The following is a 23,946-nucleotide window of genomic DNA, read 5'->3' on the forward strand; positions in this document are numbered from 1 at the left end:
TATAGATACATGGATAGATAGATAGATATGAGATGGATAGCTAGAACAACATCATTTAAAGCAGAAGCTGATTACAGTTAGAAGCAGCCATGCACACAGCAAGGAGATGAGGGGAGTGGTGCTAGCAGAAATGGGAGTAGTAGCGCTTGCGCAGTGTGCTCTCCATTTACTTCTATGGGAGTTCCAGAAATAGCTGAGCGAGTTCGCGCAGTGCGCTCTCCTTCAATTTGGGGGACCTGTACCTTTCTGACATTGGTGACATATGCTAGTGATACTCCACCAATGTGGGAGGGGGTGAGGGGCTGTATCATCTCAGACAATGGGGGCATATTGCTAGGATATGCCCCCATTGTCTGATAGGTGCAGGACCCGCACCTATCTCGTAAACGGAGCCTTGAAAGTCACGGAGGGCGCACCGTGCATGCACAGCCGCCCTTGATTCATTTGTATGGCGCCACCGAAAATAGCTGAGCGTTGGCTCCCCTATTTCTATCTGCCCCATAGAAACGACTAGCAATATGCCCCCCATTGTCTGAGAGGATACAACCCCTTTAATGTCTTTTACTCTTTGACTTTAGATTTTACCACTTCAGATTTCAAGGTTTTATGTTTGAATGTATATCCAGGCATTATAACAACCCATCTATCATCTCCCTTATGTGCAATCCTCGCTGCGTTGGGCTAATTCTAAGAGCACTTGCTCACGATCGTATGCCCCCTCACGGTCCGTGAGCGGGCCATGTGTCCCGGAGCGGCATTAATCGTGCGCAAGGGAGTACACAGCATCATAGATTGCAATGATGCTGTGCACGTAGGGCCGCCCGCGGTGCTATTGACCTGCACTCATAAGATCATATGAGTGCAGGACAATGGCCCGCGGGGGCTCGATGTCCACAGCATCATTGCAATCTATGATGCAGAGTGCTCCCGTGCACACGATCAATGCTGCTCACGGACCGTAGGTCTCGTAGGGCATACGGTCCTGTGCAAGGGCCCTAAGGCTCGGCTTTAGCACCGATGTTCAGGCGGAGAAGGCCGTTTATTGAAGGTTAAGCAGAAATCAATAACGTCTTTGTTGGAAGTGGTGGCAAACATAAGAAATGAAGAAGCTAATTCTGAGCGTACCTTATTTATAACTCCGCGCACCTCGCTGGCAAAATCTCTGGAACATATTTCTAGATGAAAAGCCTTCCCGCAGTTTGACACGCAGGCCCCTAATAGCTACGGGGGGCAGGAGAAAAGGCATTTTGATGAGATGTATTTCTTAGCTCACAGGATGTTAAGTAACTGCTGTGTCTGGGAAGGAGTAAGGAAATCGATAGAAGGCGGAATCTACTCACAGTGAGAGCGTGCAGGGCGACGTGGGGGACCTTGTGATTAACCCTTTTCATTATCGCCTTCAGTCCATCCTTTGTCCTGGAAAAGGAAAAAAAACACAGCGGTCTCCATTACCGACGGCAGACTGAATGTATACCGATTCAGCAAAGTCCCAGAGCGTACAATGATCATAATGAATGTATTTCATCGGAAAATTATATATTCTGGACCTTATAAAAGGAGGGTCTTCCAATTACAGACATTAATAGTTTATACCATACAGAGGGTTCCACCTCTGGACGGTCAGATTCCTATATACACATTTCAGACGTTTATGGCACCTCCAGAGATATAAATATCCGACAGAAGTGGGTTCCACCTCTAGGACCCACATCGCAGCCACTGGACTGAAGTGGTGGCCGCACATGCGCGGCTCTCAGTTCTGTAAAAAGCCAAGCATGCTTGCGAAAAAGGCAAAAAAGTTGCACTAAGTTTCAGCCTGCAATCTTCATTTCTTCATTCATTTTCAGGATCGCTCCTCCCAACTTTCAGATTGGTCTCATGTGGATATGTCCCATACGGTAATACATGCTGGCGAGGTCCGTGTCCAGGATGCTGCTGTCTTCACTAGCTCTCACATATCAGGGTAGCTTTACTCCTGGAATGATTTCAGCTCATGAGGAATCTGCTCTCCCTTGTGCGGACGGTCACTGCTGCTGAGGCATGTGTGATTCCCCTACCGCCTGGGTGCTCTGCTTTCCCTCTTCATGCCTATACAGTTTACTGTACGTGATTCTCCCCTGCAAACTGCCTTGTGCGCTTTCCCATCTACAGCCTGCGCGGTTTGCCTTTCCATATAATTTAGAAGTGCACCCCCTTCTCTACACTATGGTCTACTGTGTACAACCTCCTCCCCCTCTCTGCTGCTATAACTAAAGGCCCCTTTACCTTGCCTGATGTTCGGGCAGATTATCGCTCGAGTTTGTAGGAAAGCTAGTCAGCAATTATCTGTCAGTATAAATGTGCCGCCGATTCCTCGGGTAACAGGATTGTTGGTGCGATCACCTGAATCTTCATTTGCCATCACCCGTTCGTGCAGTCTAAACAGCCCTCTTCTGCCAGCAGACCACGATTCTGTATGGGGACGAGCGATGGCGTTAGCGATCACTCCTCCCCATACTGTGGAGGAGATTGCCTAGAGGCTCATTTGCATATTTTTAAATGTCATTTTTCTCAGCAATGCGGGCACATATGAACATGGGACCAACACAGATGTCTTCAGCAGCCAAGCGCACATGTAACAGGTCAGCCAGTTTCAGAGGTACAAATCTGATGACAGGTGCCCTTTAAGGAAGACTATTCACATAGGTATTTAAAGGGGCATCACCATCTCAGTCGCTCATATCAGAGACTGGAATACCCACTGTATGCCGCAGCCAGGGGTGGTCAGAGTTGAGAAACAGGCCACGCTGTCTCCATAACTCTCATTCACTTCCATTGGAGTTACGGAAACAGCGAAGCAAAGCCCAACTGGCTTTTTCCCAGCCACCTCATAAAAGACCTCATCCATGAACGGATAAGACAGTAATAACCCATTAACTTAATGTTTAGGAAGGAGATAAAGGTGTCCATAGCCTTTAAACAGTTCTCATTCCCCATCCAAGCACCCTGGTGCCCCTGTCAGGATCCCGATCTATCGGACACTTATGGCATTTCCATAAATATCTAATGTAGGAAACCTCGGCTAACATGTCACTACATGAACGTCTGGCCCTGGTGTACAGGTCTAGCCATATGTCTGGTGATGAAATATGGTCCTTGGATGATGAACCCTGTGATGGCCGCTCCAGGAGGGACATTGTTTGTCCACATATGATAACGATGGACGTCATCCATACAGGAAGGTATATATAGGTGGGAAATGTCTTTATAAGGTCCTGTATCCAAACCATAGAGCCTGTGTACACGAAAGAATGCAAAACCCTACCAAGGAACAACCTTTATTTGCTGAAATTCTAATACCCCTTTTATATTACAGGGCCCAATGACACCAATGCCAATGTACAGTGTGTCTGAGCGACAATTCATCTAAGGCGCATCATGAACAGAAAAATCTGCTCCGTGCCTCAGCGCGTACACTAAAACCGGTACAGTTGTTAGTTAAAGGGGTATTCCCATCTGAGACAATGGGGGGCATATCACTAGGATACGTCCCCATTGTCCGATAGGTGCAGGTCCCACCTACATTGACAACGGAGCCCTGAAGGTTATGAGGGTGCACTGCGCCTGCGCAGCCATCCTACATTCATTTCTATGGGGACGCCGAAAATAGCCAAGTGCAGGCTCAGCTATTTCCTTCAGCCTCATAGACATGAATGGGAGCGGTGGCCGCACATGCGCGGTGCGCTCCCATTCACTACTACGGGGGGAGCGCTTGGTAGGCCACCAGCTTCCCAGCTGTGGGACCCGCACCCATCAGACCAATGGGGGCATATCCTAGCGATATGCCCATCATTGTCTGAGATAGCACTAGCCTTAATACATTTCTCCCCATTTCTTTTTAAAATACTGCTGCTGTCAATGAATGGAAACCGTCCAGTTAAAATCCAGTGGCTGAAAACCTATCCAGACCCACTCCTGCCCAGGCCTGATCCAGATGGCCGTTCTGATTTCCATCAGCAAAACACGGAGGTATCTGCACGTTCTCAGTGAGATTGATTCCTTCAGTTCTTTTTTTTTTTTTTTTTTCAGATCCATTCCTTTGAATGACACAAACGGACAAGAACGGCGCACGCTGCAAACATGAATAGCACCATTTACTTTACCGCGAGTCCAGTCCGGATAGCACAAAGACAGAAATTACTGTAGTCTGAATCAGACCCTACAGGACTGAGGGTCTGCTACAATGTAACCAGTGGACACAGTCCTATGTGTGCAAATCTCATTGTTTGCTACAACGTATCAGTTTAGGCAAGTGCCATAGGCCTGGAGCTCAAGCTGCTTGGCTCAGCATGGATAAACTGGATACAATTGTAACAAAGTTCAGCAGTGAAAAGTACTACATCGGGAGAGGTTTCAGCCCCTGGATATAAATAATAAAGTTTCTTTAGGCTACTTTCACACCTGCGTTAGGTGCGGATCCGTCTGGTATCTGCACAGGCGGATCCGCACCTATAATGCAAACGCTTGAACGGATCCATTTGCATTATTCTTTTAAAAAATATCAAATCCGTCCTGACTTACATTGAAAGTCAATGGGGGACGGATGCGTTTTCAATTGCACCATATTGTGTCAGTGAAAACGGATCCGCCCCCATTGACTTACATTGTAAGTCAGGACGGATCCGTTTGGCTCCGCATTGCTAGGCGGACACCAAAACGCTGCAAGCCACGTTTTGGTGTCCTCATCCAGAGCGGAATGGAGGCGGAACGGAGCCAAACTGATGCATTCTGAACAGATCCTTTTCCATTCAGAATGCATTGGGGCTGAACTGATCTGTTTTGAACCGTTTGTGAGGTCCCTGAAACGGATCTCACAAACGGAATTCAAAACGACAGTGTGAAAGTAGCCTTACATGGATAACAAGCTGCAATATGGAAGCAGTAAGGACTTGTTACACAAAGTGTATAAGAAAACGATACAGTCTTTTATTACACAGTTATTAAAGGGGTCGTCTCAGGCAGGTAACCCCCTTCCAGGTGCCTATAAAGCATACAGGTATGGTAGCTCAGGACGGAGAGCTGGCCTGTCAAAACGGCTCCTGCTCCGACCCCAGCGTTCCTCGTATTACTAGGATGGCAATGTAATTATCCCTGCGGCGGTCGCGGCAGAGGAAATGCCTATCTGCCCGCAGCTTACCCTATCAAATCATCTGTTTGCCAGAAGCGAGATATTCTGAAAGCGGTCGTCTCTAATGAGACAGCCCCTAGAAGGTACATAGGGAGGTCCAAGAGTGGGACCTGGATTAGATCTCTCTCTATTAGACCGCAGAACTGATGCAAGCCTCATCTCTCATTCTGTTGGGCTCGGTCCATCTATGTATTAAAGGTGTGTGCCAATCCAAAGGGGAAAAGGAGATTTTTGTATAACTTACCAGTTAAATCTCTTTCTCGCTCTTCCTTGGGGGACACAGACCTTGGGTATAGCTCAGCTCCCTAGGAGGCGTGACACTAAGTAAAACTGTTAAGCCCCTCCTCCATCAGCTATACCCTCAGCCTGGAGATAGAGGCTACCAGTTGCGTGTCCAAGTAGTGAAAGGATAACAACCAATAACGGAAACAACCAGCCAGCAACCCAACGGGGCGCCAGACCATAACCCTGTAACCAAACACAGAAGGGTGGGTGCTGTGTCCCCCAAGGAAGAGCGAGAAAGAGATTTAACTGGTAAGTTATACAAAAATCTCCTTTTCTCGCCCATTTTCCTTGGGGGACACAGACCTTGGGACGTTCAAGAGCAGTCCAAGAAGGGAGGGACCACAAACCCGAGGCGGAACACCACCAGAGCATCAGGAAACCGCTGCCTGCAAAACCAGGCGGCCCAACGCAGCATCCGCTGATGCATGCGTATGCACCCTATAGAACTTTGTGAAAGTGTGCAGAGAGGACCAAGTGGCTGCTTTGCACAACTGTTCAGCCGAGGCCCGATGCCTCTGCGCCCAGGAAGCTCCGACTGCTCTGGTGGAATGAGCAGTGACGCCGAAAGGCGGAGGCCTGCCCTTGGCTCGATAAGCCTCAGACACCGCCAGTTTAATGAAACGGGCAATAGCCACCTTGGAGACCGCCAACCCTTTGCGCGAACCCTCCGGAACCACAAACAGGGAGTCCGTGCGCCGAAAGGACCCGGTGACCTCCAAGTAAATCCTCAACGCCCTGACCACATCCAGACGGTGCAGTTCCCGTTCTCTGGGGTGGGAAGGAGAGGGACAGAGCGACGGAAGGACGATGTCCTCATTGATGTGAAAGGCGGAGACCACCTTTGGCAGGAAAGTCGGGACAGGCCGAAGCACAACCTTATCCTGGTGGAAGATCAGGAAAGGTTCGGAGCAAGAAAGAGCCGCTAACTCCGACACCCGTCGGAGAGACGTGACGGCCACAAGAAAGATGACCTTGCAGGACAGAAGGCGAAGGGAGACCTCCCGTAAAGGCTCGAAGGGGGCTGATTGGAGCGCCGAGAGCACCACATTCAGGTCCCAGGAAGGAACTGGAGGGCGGTACGGCGGAACAGAGTGAGCCACCCCTTGTAAAAAGGTCTTAATTGGCCCTAGAGGGGCCAGGGGACGCTGGAGAAGAATAGACAGCGCCGAAATCTGACCCTTCAGAGAACTGAGGCACAGCCCCAGGTCCAGACCCGACTGGAGGAAGGACAGGATTGTGGGAAGAGAAAACCGGAGAGGTGGGATGCTCCGGGACTCACAGAACCCCAGATAGGACCTCCAAACCCGATAGTAGATCCTAGAGGATACGGGCTTACGAGCCCGGATCATGGTGCGGACTACGTCCGCGGAGAAACCCCGTCGCGTTAAGACGGCGGTCTCAATAGCCACGCCGTCAAACGTAGCGAGCCTAAATGCTCGTGGAAGATCGGTCCCTGAGAGAGAAGGTCTTCCCTGGAGGGCAGTGGCCACGGTGCGTCTGCCAACAGCAACATTAGGTCGGCGTACCAAGACCGGCGGGGCCAATCCGGGGCGATTAGAATCGCGGGGACGCCCTCTGCCGCGATCCTCCGAAGAACCCGTGGCAGGAGGGGAAAAGGAGGAAAGACGTACAGAAGGGAGAATTCGCGCCACGGAAGGACGAGCGCGTCGGCGCCGTATGCCTTCGGGTCCCGTGCCCTGGCCAGGTATAGGGGGACCTTGTGGTTGAATTTGGAGGCCATGAGGTCCACGTCGGGGCGACCCCAGCGAAGACAAAGGGCTTCGAACACCTCTGGGTGCAGGGACCATTCTCCCGGGTCGATGGTGGACCGGCTGAGGAAATCCGCCGCCCAGTTGTCCACCCCCGGGATGTAAATCGCAGATAAGGCCGGCACGTGCGTCTCCGCCCAGAGGAGAATGAGGGTCACCTCTTGCATCGCTGCAGCGCTGAGAGTGCCTCCCTGATGGTTTATGTATGCCACAGCCGTGGCATTGTCCGATTGGATCCGAACAGGGTGGCCCCTCAGCAGATGGGTCCAGTGTCTGAGGGACAGAGGAATCGCCCTCAGTTCCAGAATATTGATTGGAAGTCTGGACTCCGATAGAGACCAAACGCCCTGGACGGACCGGGGAGGGAAACCCCCCCCCCACCCCCGTAAGCTGGCATCTGTGGTAATCACCAGCCAGTTCAGTGGAAGGAAGGACTTCCCCCTTAGAGGGATATGCAACCACCAGCCGAGGGAAGCTCGAGCCAGGGGAGGCAGAAGAAAGGTCCTGTCCAGACTCCTCAGTGATTTGTCCCAGGCCGACAGAATTGCCCTCTGAAAGGAGCGGGATCGGAATTGTGCGAACGGCACCGCTTCGAAACAGGCAACCATCTTTCCCAACAACCGCATGCTGGATCTGAGGGAAGGGCGGTGATGACGGAGGAGACTGCGAACCGACCCGCGAAGGGCCAGACGCTTGTCCGACGGAAGGCGGACCTCCGCCAACTCTGTATCCAGGAGCATCCCCAGGAAGATCAGCCGTCTGGAGGGGGTAAGGGAAGATTTGGGGTGGTTGATAATCCAACCGAACCGCGTCAGGGTCTCCAGAGTGAGTTCCACACTGCGGGATGTCTGAGAGAAGGAGGGTGCCTTGACCAGGATGTCGTCCAAGTATGGGAGAAGAAAAACACTTCTTGAACGTAGAAGGGCCAAGACAGGGGCCAGGACCTTGGTGAACACTCGAGGAGCAGTCGCCAGACCAAAGGGAAGGGCGACGAATTGGAAGTGATCGTCCCCCACCGCAAAGCGCAGGAAGCGGTGATGACATGGAGCAACCGGAACGTGGAGGTATGCATCCTGAATGTCGATTGAGGCCATGAAATCCCCTCTTTCCAGGGAGGCCACTGCGGACCTGAGAGACTCCATCCGGAATCTCTGCAGTCGGAGAAAACGGTTCAGGCGTTTTAGGTCCAAGATCGGACGCACTGAGCCTTCCTTCTTGGGAACCACAAAGAGGTTCGAGTAGAACCCCCTGAACCTTTCCGTCGGAGGCACGGGGGCGACGACACCCTTGTCCATTAGAGAGTGAATGGCCGCGAAGAAGGCGGCCACTCGTACGGGATCTCGCGGAGGACGGGATCGGAAGAAACGGTCTGGCGGAATGGACGCAAATTCGATTTTGTATCCGCAAGATACAATCTCGAGCGCCCATGCGTCTGAGATGTGGGCCCGCCATACGTTCCTGAATAGGAGAAGGCGGCCCCCCACCCGGGTGGGTGGGGGCGCACCTTCAGGCAGAGGGCTGCTGGCCTGTGGGAGCCCGTGCAGGCTGGGACTTGCGCCAGGTAGGTTGCGTCCGAAAAAAACGGCTTCTTGCGTCTATCCTGGGCTGGGCCAGAGGAAGAAGAACTGGCCGCGGGTCTAGACCCGGTGGGCTTGCGAAAGGACCGAAAACGGGACGAACCAGCGCGACCACGGGGGGCGCCCATTGGCCTGGACTGGGGGAGGTGAGTACTCTTCCCACCCGTGGCCTCTGATATAAGTTCGTCCAGACGGGTTCCGAACAGGCGGGAACCCGTGAATGGTAGGCCGGCCAAAGAGCGTTTGGAAGCGGCGTCCGCCGCCCAAACCTTCAGCCAGAGTTCCCTCCTGACAGAAACTGCCAGGGCAGAGGAACGGGCAATGAGGGCACCCGCATCAAGGGAGGCCTCACAGACGAATTTTCCGGCCTGAACAATTAGTTGGGCTAAGGAACGGAGGTCCTGAACAGGGACGTCCGACCCTAACTCCCGTTCCAGTTGCAAACCCCATTCAGAGACCGCTTTGCCAACCCAGGCGGAGGCAAAGACCGGTCTAAGGGCCGAACCAGAGGCAGTAAATATGGCCTTGGAGAGGGATTCCGTACGACGGTCCTCAACAGACTGGAGGGAAGATCCGTCCTGTACAGGAATAGTAGTGCTTTTGGACAGGCGAGCCACGGGAGGATCAACCTTAGGCGGGGATGTCCACGTGGTCACAGAATCCGCTGGAAAGGGATAACAAATGTCCAGCTTTTTGGGTGTAATAAAGCGGACGTTAGGCCGAGTCCAAGCCTTGGATACCACAGAAGAAAAATCAGCGTGTATGGGAAAAACCTTGGAGGCCTGTTTGGGGCGGAGAAAGGACACGCCGGCCTGTTCAGAGCTGGGGGGGGTCATCGTGTAGCTGAAAGGTATCACGGATGCTAGTGACAAGATGCCCCACCGCGGACGCCAATTTGGACGGAAGCTCTGAGTCCATGTCCACGTCCGAATCCGCCAGTTCTCCCTCAGAAAGCGTATCCCTTTGAGAGGATAGACTTGACTGAGCTCGCACGCATGGCGGAGAGAGCGAAGCATCTGGAGAAGATGTGCGCTCAACCCTTGAACGTTTCTGAGTATGCCGGGCCCTGGAAGATTCGCTGGGAGGCAGGGAACCAGTGGGGGCGGCAGAAACGGTAGTCCCAGCGGGTGCGACAGGGATTGTGGCAGCCTGCGGGAGAGGCGGTCTATCCACGAGACGGCCCACTACGTGTGTAAGGCTTTCCACCGCCTGAGACAGAGACCTAGCCCAGTCAGGGGGTTCAGAGGCACCGGGGGGCGCAGCGGGAAGCGGGCCCTGCACCGGGGCCTGACATGCAAGGCAATGCGGCTCAGATTGCCCACGCGGAAAAAGTTCCTTACAGGCGGTACAGGCATGGTACCAGGGTTTGGGGGCACCTGTGGGATCTGACATGCTGAAGTGTGGTTGTACTCTAATATAGAGACCACAAAGGGTTATAGCAGCTATGACCAGGAGGGTTAGGAGAGTGTTAACTGTCCTACCAGTGCCTCAGAAGAACGTCAGGAGATGGCCCAGATCAGCAGCAGCAGAGAAGCAGTGAACAGCAGTGAGCAGCAGAGAGCAGCAGAGAGCGCCCACAGAAGCCGAGCGATGTACACAGGAGGTTAGAGTCCCCCACCGTGTCCCAGCTTCCTGTCAGGAGTGAGGAAGCGCGGGAAACCTCAGCAGAAAGCGCGGGGAACAAGCTCCGCCCCCTCCAGCGCTTGAAATGTCTCCTGTGAAGGAGAATGTAGCTCCGCCCCCAAAATGACGCGCGGAAGCCCCGCCCCCTGCCGGGACCGCTAAGCCCCGCCCCCCGTTCTCGGCGGGAAGGGGGGGAGAGAGAGAAGAGAAAAATGGAGTCAGCCCCGAATGAGGGGGGGGGGGGGGAGAAAGATAGCAGCGTGGGGGGGAAAAGCGTGGGGGTGCTGAGGATGCTGCATTGTCCTGCAGATGAGCGCTCAGAATGAGCGACCACGGGTGCCCCCCTTACCCAGAGGGGTAGATGCTGCAGATAGGGACGGGGTATGGGCTGGAATAGCCATCTCACCGTGCGACGTCTTCACCCTCAGTCCTTTCCAGCAGGGTCGCCCCTTCAGCCACTGGCACCGCAGTGGCAGGAAGCTGGAAGAGGGGCTTGGCGTGCGGGCGACCCCCTAGCTGGCGGGATGTAGGGGAGCCATTGCTGCCCAGATCCTTCTATTGCTTCTGTGGGGGAGGCAGCAGTGCAGATAAGTTGGCACTGGCGCAGCTCAACCCCGGGAGAGCAGAGAGGTCAATGCGTCTCTGGTATCCCTAGGAAAAAATAAAATAACAAAATTAGAAGAAAAAGTAAAAATAACAAGGAGAAAACAGCCCTGCAGTAGCAGGGAGTGTCTTGCCTCCTTGGACACTAAGCTAAAACTGGTAGCCTCTATCTCCAGGCTGAGGGTATAGCTGATGGAGGAGGGGCTTAACAGTTTTACTTAGTGTCACGCCTCCTAGGGAGCTGAGCTATACCCAAGGTCTGTGTCCCCCAAGGAAAATGGGCGAGAAAAAATATTTAAATCTTATTCCTTTCATTCCCTAGAAGAGCAATTGCATAAAAGTAGTAGTCATTAACAGTGGGGGGATATTTACTGAGCTAAATGGGCCAGAATTGTGACTTGAAGGGGCTATCCAAATTTGCAGAGCTTTCCAACAGAACCCACAGCATGGCCGGACCCCTGGTGGTCATCGTACTCACCAAATCCCTCCATCGCTGTCCCACTGGCTGTGCAGGTCCTGGGTGTCCCCACGTCAAAAAGAGCTTTGACGCTATGTCAGGTGACTGCTGCAGCCAATGACGTCTTGTGTCGGCCATGCGGCACGTCACTGGGTCATTTGCTGCATAGGTGACACTTTAATGCAGCAGCAGTCATATGACCCGGCGTCAAACCAGATTGTGATGCAGAGAGACCCGACAGGGTGGTGATGGAGCCGAAACCCAGCGGGTATTTCCACGAGGGGTCCAGCCACGATGTGGGGTCTGTTGAAAAGCTGTACAAAGATGAGGTAGAGCCTTTTAAGTTGCACAAAAATAATCTAGCGTACATGCCTCGCACCACATTTATTATGACACTTTTCGTACCTAGTGGGGCAGGGGAACATAGTAGGACAGGCGTGACCGAATTTACACCAACCCGTGCCAAAATTAAGCCGAATTTGGTACAAAGTAAGCCAACCAAAGGGTGGTGTAAAAGGTAAGTAAAGATGCACAAAATTTATCACCTGCTACTGTGATAAATTTGGCGCATGTTCAGACCGCCTGTTAAAGTTTACATCGACTAAATAGTATAGTGTACCCGTACTTTCGCAAAACTTTTGATAAAACGATTGCTAGAACAAGGAGTAAGAAGAGTCCACATAGGGCGCTCTTACTCCGCACTGCAGGAGATAGAAGACGGGCTCATAGACTCTCTATGAGGGAGATTTACCATTCCCTGTGTGCAGGAAAGGTGGCGTTAAAGTCGCGACTTCTAAAAGGGGGCGTGGCCTGCCAACGCAACAAACTTATCTTTATTTACGCTGTTAATTAGAAATGTAGAAAACGCCAGTCTTGAGAAATCTCCCCCTATGTGTGGGCCCTTCTGTCTCAGTACTCGGACCCCCACCAATGTCAAACGTTTTGCTATAGTACAGGCGACTGTAAATGGGATTAGTAAACCCACCCCTCTGTGCGATACTATACCATGTGGCATAAATAAAAGCAGGGCGACACCTGCGGCATGAGGGTCCACTATGGTCAGCTAGAAGTGAGCGTCATTCCAGACTTCAGAAAACAAGGGACTTAAACCTTACCCATTGGGAGTGTTCGCGATTTTGTCGCAGATGTCCATGATGAGGCCCCAGTCTTCAGCCGTGTTGTATTCATTGGTTGCTTTTTCTGAAAATGACAGAAACCAGAAATGAGCGATAAAATCAGGCAGAACCCACACAATACATCAAGGTGGAGCCTAAAACAACTGCTAGCCCCTGTACCCTTACTGCAGACTGCTAGCCCCTGCACCCTTACTGCAGACTGCTAGCCCCTGCACCCTTACTGCAGACTGCTAGCCCCTGCACCCTTACTGCAGACTGCTAGCCCCTGTACCCTTACTGCAGACTGCTAGCCCCTGTACCCTTACTGCAGACTGCTAGCCCCTGTACCCTTACTGCAGACTGCTAGCCCCTGCACCCTTACTGCAGACTGCTAGCCCCTGCACCCTTACTGCAGACTGCTAGCCCCTGTACCCTTACTGCAGACTGCCAGCCCCTGTACCCTTACTGCAGACTGCCAGCCCCTGTACCCTTACTGCAGACTGCTAGCCCCTGTACCCTTACTGCAGACTGCTAGCCCCTGCACCCTTACTGCAGACTGCTAGCCCCTGTACCCTTACTGCAGACTGCTAGCCCCTGTACCCTTACTGCAGACTGCTAGCCCCTGTACCCTTACTGCAGACTGCTAGCAATTCATTTATAACTGCTAGCAGGAATAATAAAGGAACGGCACAACTTAGAGCCATAAGACTAGATGCTCCAGAACTGTTATCACATGGGGGATGCAAGTAGTGACTAAAACAGACAAGTCAGGAGAGGGGACGGCTGCTCTTTGACGTCTAGCCAGGTTTTAGGCATACCTTACTTCGGGACTAGTTTGGCAGTGGCTAGTGAAGAGTTACTCCAGAAGATTGTGACACCGAGTTACCCTTTAGTCCCCGCTCCGGACATGTCGCAAGTACTTGTCATATAACAGAATGCACAGTCATAGTAGGGGTCTCCTGCCCGGGCCCCTCGTCTCCCACCCCTCACACCCACACAGTACAACGGCCTCCTCCCATGACATGTAATACAGTCCTCAGTTGCTTAGTGCTCTCCTGTCCATTCCTCTGTTATTCCTCCTGTAACGTAGGCTAGTATCAGCGCTGATTGGACAGCGTCAGGTCGTGTAGGGACCCGCTACCCACTGATACCGTCCAGATGACAATTATTTTTGTATATATTTCAGACAAAAAGATTAAGCCCCACCCCCATACTAAGCCCCGCCCAGTCTGTCCTCTGAAGAAGAAGGGGCAACAAGAGATCTGTTCTCTGCAAAATGTTCCGTTTGCCGCTGAGGCTTGTCATTGGCGGCATGCCTGCAGCGGTGGTGAGGATCGGCGGTGCTAGGACGGAGGGGGGTGGTGAGCATAAGAGCATAAATGTCCAACTGCAAGTCCCAATGAAGACGAGGATGCGATGTGAGCAGCGCCGCAGCATATGCTGGTGATGTGTCGCCACGAGTCCACAGGCGAGAGCAGATATAACGAGTGACCTCCAGTGATAAAAGCCGTAAGTACTAGATGAGAATAATCACAGCCGTGACCCGCGCCCTCATCCCTGAAATAATCAGGTTCTCGCCGTGACGCACAAACTCTCCACGATGACGCAGCTGAAGCAGTAATAACGCTTCCATCTGTGCCGACTAGAGGACGGTCACTAATTCTCACTGGGGGGGGGGGGGGGGGGGGGGGTATTACGACCTGTCATCTACCAGTAACTCTGCATTAGTACTGCTGTGAAATCTACCGCCAAATATGTCCAAAATACAAAGTCTTACAAAATTCAGTTTCCAGAGCACAGGACATAAGGCTGGTGACACACGGCAGCGCTGATCCATCAAGATCGGCGTGTGCTGCCAGAGGAGCGGGCCTCGTCATAGATTAAATGCCTCCCTCGGCAGTCCAAGTGCCGGACACCATTTATACCCGTTTCTGGTATAATTGATGACAAATGTGCCTGGGCCCGCGGTCCCGCCGAAAATGCCAGTTGCGACTAATGTGCGACAATGGCTTTTAAGAAGTCGGAAGCCTGGTTTTTAGCCTTTTTAACAGCAAATCCATGGAGTAAGGGGGATGATAAATCTCTAGATTTTTTAGCAGCGTTCAGGTAAAAAAAACACCAGCTCCAGATGGAAGTCTAGGGGAAATATTAAACGCAGGACAAATAGACGATTATATGTGTTGCCGTTTTTTTTCACACTAGTGATCCCTTTTTTTTGGGGGGGGGGAGGGGGGGAATCAAAGGCATTTTTTTTTCAAATTGCATCGGGCTCCGGGTCTAGCCCTTTTCCCTTCTCTCTAGACTTCGTTTTGGAGCTTCAAAAATCATGTGCAATGTGAGTTGGTGTTTTTTAAAGGCATTTTTTTTAAATCAATATCCCCCCCCCCCGGCGACATCAAGGGGGCATATACTTACATACTTTCCTCTAAAGAACACTAAGCATGACAAAAAAAAAACGCCAGATCCTGATACACACTATGGGGCACATTTATTAAGACCAGCATTTTAGGCGCCTGTCTTAATAAGCCCCTGTAGCTGGCAGTGGTTCCGCCTAAGTCATGAAGAGGCGCCGGCGTCTCCATAACTTTGGCGCATCCAGCGCCGGTTCTTAATGTAAGACCGCTCCCTTGCTGTCTTACATTTAAACCGGGCATAGAAAATGGTAAAGGAGACGGGCCGCCTTCCACACCGCGCCCCCTTTTTTTGACCTGGCGTGAGCAGGGAAGAAGTCGAAGATTCAGATGTATGACCCCCCCCCATATTGCCAAATGAAGCCTGAAAAAAATCCCACAAAAACCACTGGTCAAGTGAGGTTTATTTGAGCCATTTATGGCCAAATAATGCCCCATGGGGAGAAGTGAAGCCTGAATTGCGTCCGTCATTAGGCATCAGGTGTGTTTTATGACTGCAGCGCTCACTGCTCGGAGCCGGATTTACTTGGCTTCAGCTACACAGGGAGGCGCGGTGCGGAGGGGATCTGCGGGCGGCCGCTCACCTTTGAACACTATTATTACAGGTTATAGTTGTATAAATAGGGACCGCGCTCACTGGCGCTTTACAGCATTCCACATCCAGCCTTTATTATAGTTCATAGCTGTATTCACAGATCTGCTGGTTGAAACTGGAAACAATCAGCAAGCAGGTCATTAAAAAAAAAAATCACAATGAAAGCAAGATGGACAACTCTGATATGGGCTCATTAAAAGGGTCACTTCAGCAAGTGGCGTTTATCATGTAGAGAAAGTTAATACAAGGCACTTACTAATGTATTCTGATTGTCCATATTGCTTCCTTTGCTGGGCGGATTCATTTTTACACCACATTATATACTGCTCATTTCCATGGTTACGACCACCCTGCAATCCAGCAGCGGTGGTCGTGCTTGGACAGTATGGCCTCTTTCACACGGGCATCACGTTTTGGCTCAGGGTGCGTCCCGGGTGCAGTTTTGACTGCGATTGTGTTCCGTTCAGTTTTTATTGCGCGGGTGCAATGAGTTTTGCACGTGCGTGATAAAAAACTGAATGTGGTACCCAGACCCGAACTTGGGATCGGTGTTCTGTAGATTGTATTATTTTCCCTTATAACATGGTTATAAGGTAAAATAATAGCGTTCATAATGCAGAATGCTTAGTAAAATAGCGCTGGAGGGGTTAAAAAATAAATAAAAAAAATGTAACTCACCTTAATCCACTTGTTCGCGCAATCGGCATCTCTTCTGCCTTCTTCTGTGAGGAAAAGGACCTGTGGTGACGTCACTGCGCTCATCACATGGTCCATTATATGATCCATCACCATGCAAATGGATCATGTGATGAGCACAGTGACATCACCACAGGTCCTTTTCCTCACAGATGAAGACAGAAGAGAAGCCGGGCTGCGCGAAACAAGTGGATTTAGGTGAGTTAAATTTTTATTTTATTTTTTTAACCCCTCCAGCGCTATTGTACTATGCATTCTGTATTCAGAATACTATTATTTTCCCTTATAACCATGTTATAAGGAAAAATAATAATGATCGGTTCCCCATCCCGATCGTCTCCTAGCAAACGTGTGCGTGAAAATCGCACCGCATCCGCACTTGCTTGCGGATGCTTGCGATTTTCACGCAGCCCCATTCACTTCTATGGGGCCTGCGTTGCGTGAAAAACGCACAAAATAGAACATGCTGCGATTTTCATGCAACGCACAAGTGATGCGTGAAAATCACTGCTCATGTGCACAGCCCCATAGAAATGAATGGGTCCGGATTCAGTGCGGGGGCAATTCGTTCACCTCACGCATTGCACCCGCGCGGAAATCTCGCCCGTGTGAAAGAGGCCTATAGGAAAAAGCGCAGGTCTCTCCGAGACTGCGAGAATGCACATAGACTGGTGCTTTTTCCTATAGTGTGCAAGCAGGACCACCGCTGCTGGATTGCAGGGTGGTCGTAACCATGGAAACGAGCAGTGTATAATCTGGTGGAAAAATGAATCCAGCCAGCAAAGGAGGCAATATGGACAATCACAATATATTAGTAAGTGCCTTGTATTCATGTTGTCTACATGATAAATGCCATTTGCTGAAGTGAGAGGACCCCTTTAAATACTGATGACTATCCCCAGAATCTGCTGTCACATGGTCACTGCACAGTGAATGGAGTCTTCTGCTTCCAGCCCCGGCAGCTGTCCATAATCAGCAGAATGGAAGGACCCCCACCAATCTGATATTGATGACCTATCCTGAAAGGACCCAAAAGTGGATAATCCTTGTGGACAGCCCTAGATCAGGCTGCGATTTGAAAAAAATTTCACTGACCCCAAAAAACACACCTCAAAAGGTGCAAAAGCATCACTACAAAAAATTCCCTGTTAATCCTGGGTTTAATACTTTCCCCCAGACTTCCAGGTGACATCAGAATCTGCGGTTTTGGGGGGTTTTTTGGCCTAAAAATTAATAGCAAAAAACTGCACGAAAAACACCATAAATAACCTCCGTGTGACACCTTCCTAAAGAAAGACTCCTATATGAGTCCGTCAGCGGTCGGCCGAGGAGAAGAAGCCTCCTGTAAAAGTGATCTGTGACACAGCGTCTGCGGGAAGAGAGAAGCGGCGCCCAGGGAGCATCACTGCTCATTGCAAAAATTATCGGCAGTCAGGACAAGAAAAAAGTCCATGGATGCGTATTATACATGTGCTGTGCTGCTGCATGGTCGCTGGAACTACCCTTAGGGCTCATGCACATGAACGTATTTTCTTTCCGCGTCCGCTGCGTTTTTTGGGGCGGACAGTATGCGGAACCATTCATTTCAACGGAAGTTAGGCCTCACGCACACGGCCGTTGTTTTGGTCCGCATCCGAGCCGCAGTTTTGGCAGCTCAAGTGCGGACCCATTCACTTTAATGGGGCCGCAAAAGATGTGGACAGCAGTCCCTGTGCTGTCCGCATCCGTCGCTCCGTTCTGTGGCCCCGCAAAAAAAAAAAAAAAAATAACATGTCCTATTCTTGTCCGCGCTTTACGGACAAGAATAGGCAGTTATATTAAAGGCTGTCCGTGCCGTTCCGCAATCGGACGCCATCCGTGGTTTGCGGACAACGGTCATGTGCAGGAGGCCTTAGTCCTCATGCACACGACCGTTGTTGTGTCCCGTGTCCCGTGTCCGTTGTTCCGTTTTCCGTGATTTTCTGCGGACCCATTGACTTTGGAAAATGCACCGTTTGTCATCCGCGTCCGTGATCCGCGTTTCCAGTACGTAAAAAAACAACGGTTCGCGGACCCATTCAAGTCAATGGGTCCGTGAAAAAACACGGATGCACACAGGATTGTCATCCGCGTCCATGATCCATGTCCGTTTTTTTTCCTATCATTTGCAAGGCAAACTTGACTAGATTTTTTTTTCACTTTTCTTCATGTCTGGTGATCCTCCAAAAATCAAGGAAGACACACAGAAACAAAAACGGACACGGATCACGGAACGGAACCCCGTTTTGCGGACCGTGAATAAATACTGTCGTGTCTTACTCTGTGTGCATTCCGTTTCCGTATTTCCGTTCAGCAAAAAAAATACATGTCCTATTACTGCCCGCATTACGGACAAGGATAGTACTGCTCTATGAAGGGCCAGCTGTTCCGTTCCACAAAATACGGAATGCACATGGACGTCATCCGTATTTTTTGCGGACCGCAAAATACATACGGTCGGGTGCATGAGCCCTTAAAGGGATAGACCATTAGCACCTTAAAGGGGATGATGTCACCTGAGCCAAAAAAATAATAATAATTATTTAAACACGTGACTCCCTAAAGGACAAGTGACAACTGTATGGCAGACACACAGTCACCGGCCAGATGCAGGAAAACTGGAGCAGTTGCCCCTAGCAACCAATCGGATTGCAGCTTCTAGCGGACTGGAAAATGAAAGCGGCCCCTTGATTGGTTGCTACTGACAACCGCTCCATACTTCCCGGCCCTATTTATGCAGCCATGTCGTCACTATACGGAGCCTATGAGCGCTGATCCTACGGGGTGGTCGGTGTCTCCGGTGCTTTATCCGGGGCCTGACTCACCGACATCCTGGTCGAAGGGGTTGGAGCTGAACAGCGGCATGGCTGTGAAGGGGGGAGACGTCTCCGTGAACCAGGCTTCTGTCAGACTCTTCCTCGTCCGGCTTCTCCCCGTCACAACATCCAGGACAACTGGCTTCCGTGTGCTCGGGGCTGTCCCTTCCCCGCCTCACAGGAAAAATCAGTTCATTCCTACGTCCGTTAATGTGCGCCCCCCGTCATGACAGTTCTCCCTGAGTACAGACACACGTGAACGCCGTCTAGAACGCGGCCGTTTCACATCTATAGCTTCTATCCGTGCGGTTTGGTTTCAGGCAGTGACAAGGACAGCCCGGGGTGAGGGCCTTCGTCTATCAGAGGCCCTCAGCAGTAGGAAGGGCAGCGACGCTGTGATGAGGAATGTCACGTGAATGACGTCACCGGGATGATAGCGCAGAAGTGTAGGGTGGGGGCGTTGACGAGGCTGTGACGTCATGAATTAAAGGGGGTTAACTGTGGGGGGTCTCTGTTGTTTGACAGCCGCATTTATTTAGCCCCTTAAAACGTTATGACTTTGTAGAAAATGTGTAGTTTATTTTTTAAGAACTTCAGGACATAGAAATTTATTAGCCAAGAGCCAGGACTTTTTCTATTTATTTTTATAATATATTTTTAAAATTATACTTTTTTTGTGTTTTTGGTGGTAAAAAAAATGCACTTTTGCCAATTTCTTGGGGTTTAGTTTTTATTGTGATGTAATTCACATGCTATTTCACAGCTCGATCCGGTGACAGTGACACCAAATTTCAAATGATATATATTTTTTTTCATGTTTTACTGCTTTTGCATAAAAAAATTACCTTTTTTTAAAAAAAATAATTGTTTTTGCGACGCCATATATATATTTTTACTTTTCTGTTGCTGCAGCCACCAGCTCTAGCTCTGCACCATCCGCACAGCATTTAAAGGGGTTGTCCAGTTCTAGGACAGTTTTACGCGTCCCCCGGACAGCGATGTATTGAAGGGGTTCTCTGGCGTAGTTGCTGACAACCCCAATACAACTAACCTTTGCCCCATAAAAAACAAACAAAAAACACCTGCCTCAGGTCCCGCCACTGCCCCGTTCCTGGCCGCTTCCGGTGGCTTGACCCTGTGACTGCTGCAGCCAATCACAGGCCTCAGTAGCCACATCTGCTTGAATGGTACATCAAGGCGCTGTGACCTCTGAGGCCTGTGATTGGCTGCAGCGGTCACAGGCCCAAGTCGCTTCCTCATCCTGCGGGGACTGGAAGCGGCCAGGAACGGGGCAGTGGCAGGATCGGGGACAGGGGTGTTTTTTTTAAATGGGTGAAGGTTGGGGTTGTCAGCAACTAGGCCCAAAAACCCCTTTAATACAGTGTTGTCCGGGCAGTCCCTTTAGCATTAAAAACGTCACCTGCTCCATTCCTGTGCCGAGGGTCCGGTCCTACCACTTTTGTGTAAATTTCCTGATGGGGTCACGTGCACCTGCGGCCAGGAACCGACCTCACCAGCGACATGTCCTCAGGCGGCACATGAGTTCTGGGTCACTGGGAGCGTGCATTGCTTTGGTCTACTTGACGGAGAGGACACGCCCATTCTCTTCAGGGGGTCTATGAAAACCATAAACTAGGGCTGAAACGATTACTCGATTGAATCGAGTAATTCGACACAAAAAAATCCTCCATGCAAATTTTTTAAAATCGGGGATCCGTTTGTGTCATGTGACCACGGAGCGGGAGTGAAGCGCTTGCTGTTACTTACCGCTCCGTGGTCACCCGCCGGCCCGCACCGCGCTGCACTTTCAGCCCTGACACATCATCGGGACATAGTGCACGTATTCGCGCACTAAGACCCGACGCTGTGTGACGTCAGGACGACGGAGAAGAAGACGGAGGAGCTGTGGAGCGGCGCCCCTACAGGAAAGTACTGACACTGGGGGGGGGGGCAAGCTGATGGCACTTATAGGATGGGGGCCACAAAATGTCTCAATTCTACAGGCAGGCAGCGCCTGAAGGAGTACAGTGCCATCCTGCTCAATGATTCAAGTTTGTCCACAAATCCTAACTATAAAGCTGGCCCGATACAGGAGATAACTTCCGGGTGAACGCCCCCCCTGATCCCCCCATACACAGAGATGCTCAGCCATGCATGTGAATGGGAGAAGGGAATAATCTGCTACCAGACCCCTCTGGCAGGCGGCTGATCTCCAAGAATACAAGGGTTGTACAGGTGAAATCCAACACGCCGACCCTTCTCTCCCTGATATCTGACGTCGCGGGAGATCCCACAGACATTAGATGGTCAACCGACATGCATCTAATGTCATGGCCAGCTTTAGAAAGGTGAAGGGTTAGAATCAGCCGTACATTACTGCAAGACATCGGTCTAGACCAGGGCTGGCCAACCTGTGGCCCTCCAGCTGTTGTAAAACTACAACTCCCACCGTGCCCTGCTGTAAGCTGATAGCTGTAGGCAGACTGGGCATACTGGGAGTTGTAGTTCTGCAACAGCTGGAGAGCCGCAGGTTGGCCATCCCTGGTCTAGACCAAAGCGGAGTAGATACGCCCATGGAAATCTTATGGGACAAATGTATAGAAGAAGCTGAAGATCAGAGATGAGCCGCTGGCCATGGATACAAAAAAAAAAACTGAAGGCACTTAGGGGGGCAGCACATGGCACTTAGGGGGGCAGCTCATGGCACTTAGGGGGGCAGCACATGGCACTTAGGGGGGCAGCTCATGGCACTTAGGGGGGCAGCTCATGGCACTTAGGGGGGCAGCACATGGCACTTAGGGGGGCAGCTCATGGCACTTAGGGGGGCAGCTCATGGCACTTAGGGGGCAGCTCATGGCACTTAGGGGGGCAGCTCATGGCATTTGGGGGGCAGCTCATGGCACTTAGGGGGGCAGCTCATGGCACTTGGGGGGCAGCTCATGGCACTTAGGGGGGCAGCTCATCGCACTTAGGGGGGCAGCTCATGGCACTTAGGGGGGCAGCACATGGCACTTAGGGGGGCAGCACATGGCACTGGGGCAGCACATGGCACTTAGGGGGGCAGCTCATGGCACTTAGGGGGGCAGCACATGGCACTTAGGGGGGCAGCTCATGGCACTTAGGGGGGCAGCTCATGGCACTTAGGGGGTCAGCTCATGGCACTTAGGGGGTCAGCTCATGGCACTTAGGGGGTCAGCTCATGGCACTTAGGGGGTCAGCTCATGGCACTTAGGGGGGCAGCTCATGGCACTTAGGGGGCAGCACATGTCACTTAGGGGGGCAGCACATGGCACTGAGGGGGCAGCTCATGGCACTTAGGGGGGCAGCTCATGGCACTTAGGGGGGCAGCACATGGCACTTAGGGGGGCAGCTCATATCACTTAGGGGGGGCAGCTCATGGCACTGGGGGGGTGGAGCTGAAGGCACTGGGGGGAACGGAGCTGATGGTACGGGGGGGGGGGGGTGGCATGAGGGCATAGTGGAGCTGAAGGCACTGGGGGGAACTGATGCACTTGGGCTGATTGCACAGGGGGGAACCAAGGGTGTTGGTGACTGATCGAAGGGGGTCTGATGAGTTTTTATAAACAGTCTATTAATTCAGTCTATTTTTCTTATTAGAGTACTTGATTAATCGTAAAAAATAATCAGTACAATACTCGATTTCTAAAATAATCGTTTACTGCAGCCCTACCATAAACAGAACAGAGACGCCATCTGTGCACCAGCTGTTTTTCACTGATCCATGGCATAGAAAGGTTACTGTACTTTGCAGATCAACCACAGTGAAAAAACACAGATACAGTATGTCCTGAACTTGGACAGACGGACGTGTGACTAGCTGTGAGGGGAAACTAGTTAAAGATGAAAAGTTTTCATTTGTTTTATTAATATTTTGATAATATCTTAAAAATAAAGCCAGAAATGGCGGATTGTGTAAACATAAAACATCCGTGAGGTAAGATCAATTGGTCATGTGACATAAGGGGGGGGGGGTGTAGGTCTCTGTAGCGACCACTAATAGGCTACAGCCAAAGCGGATCTCTACAAGTGCGGGACCTGAGCCAGTCGGGGAGTGAAGGAGCTAGGACCCAGTGGTGGGGAGCAGGTCTGGCCAGGAGGGGGGTTTGCCAGAAATCCCCAAAAGGTGGCCAACCCCTCTGAGCTAACTTGATTATTATTATTAGCGTTGGTTTAAAATTATTTATTTTTTCTGAAAAAAGCCACTACAGTTTTTTGAGCCAAAGCCAGAAGTAGATCTAGCAGGAAGAAAAAGTATACATTATTCCGATATATTTCCTGTTCAGAGAGGCTCTATGAGCACGATCAACCCAACTCATTTTTCCATATGCAAATGAGCAACTTGGAGCACCAAGGGGCAGGGCTGAATCCTTGGAGCACTGCTTTTGTAACATCCCCTCCTCCCTCCTTAAAGAATTTGTCCGGGTTCAGAGCTGTACCCAGACATACCCAGAATTTAACCCAGGCAGCCCCCCTGACAAGAGCATCGGAGCAGTTCATGCTCCGGTGCTCTCCTTTGCCCTACACTAAAGGCATTTTTCTCCTTCAGGCTGTCAGGCGGAGTCTTCCGCCCAACAGTGAGCCCAGTGACATCACCGGCACTGATGGGCGGGCTTTAGCGCTGCCCTGGGCTGTAAAACGGCTAGGGCAGCGCTAAAGCCCGCCCATCCGAGCCGGTGCCGTCACCGAACACACTGCCGGGCAGAAGCCTCCCCCTGGCAGTGTGTTATAGTAAATAAAAGAACCCTTGCCCTGCGCGATCCTGCGCAGGGCAAGGGAGAGCATCGGAGCATAAA

The 23,946-nt window shown here is 51.3% G+C and overlaps 1 protein-coding gene across 1 annotated transcript in view; it reads right to left on the bottom strand.

Moving 5' to 3' along the window:
• The window catches only part of STAM2 (signal transducing adaptor molecule 2), a 52,857-nt gene extending 33,516 nt beyond the window's left edge, over positions 1-19,341 (bottom strand). The window contains exons 1-4 of the mRNA XM_044302543.1: positions 19,142-19,341; positions 12,597-12,681; positions 1,341-1,416; positions 1,126-1,221 (exon numbers count right to left, since the gene is read on the bottom strand). Coding sequence (XP_044158478.1) covers positions 1,126-1,221; positions 1,341-1,416; positions 12,597-12,681; positions 19,142-19,181 — 297 coding nt within the window. The 5' untranslated portion in view covers positions 19,182-19,341. The remainder of the gene's footprint in view (positions 1-1,125; positions 1,222-1,340; positions 1,417-12,596; positions 12,682-19,141) is intronic.
• Positions 19,342-23,946: the final 4,605 nt, after the last annotated feature.

Source organism: Bufo gargarizans, chromosome 8 (assembly GCF_014858855.1).
Source record: "Bufo gargarizans isolate SCDJY-AF-19 chromosome 8, ASM1485885v1, whole genome shotgun sequence".
NCBI classification, from domain to species: domain Eukaryota; kingdom Metazoa; phylum Chordata; class Amphibia; order Anura; family Bufonidae; genus Bufo; species Bufo gargarizans.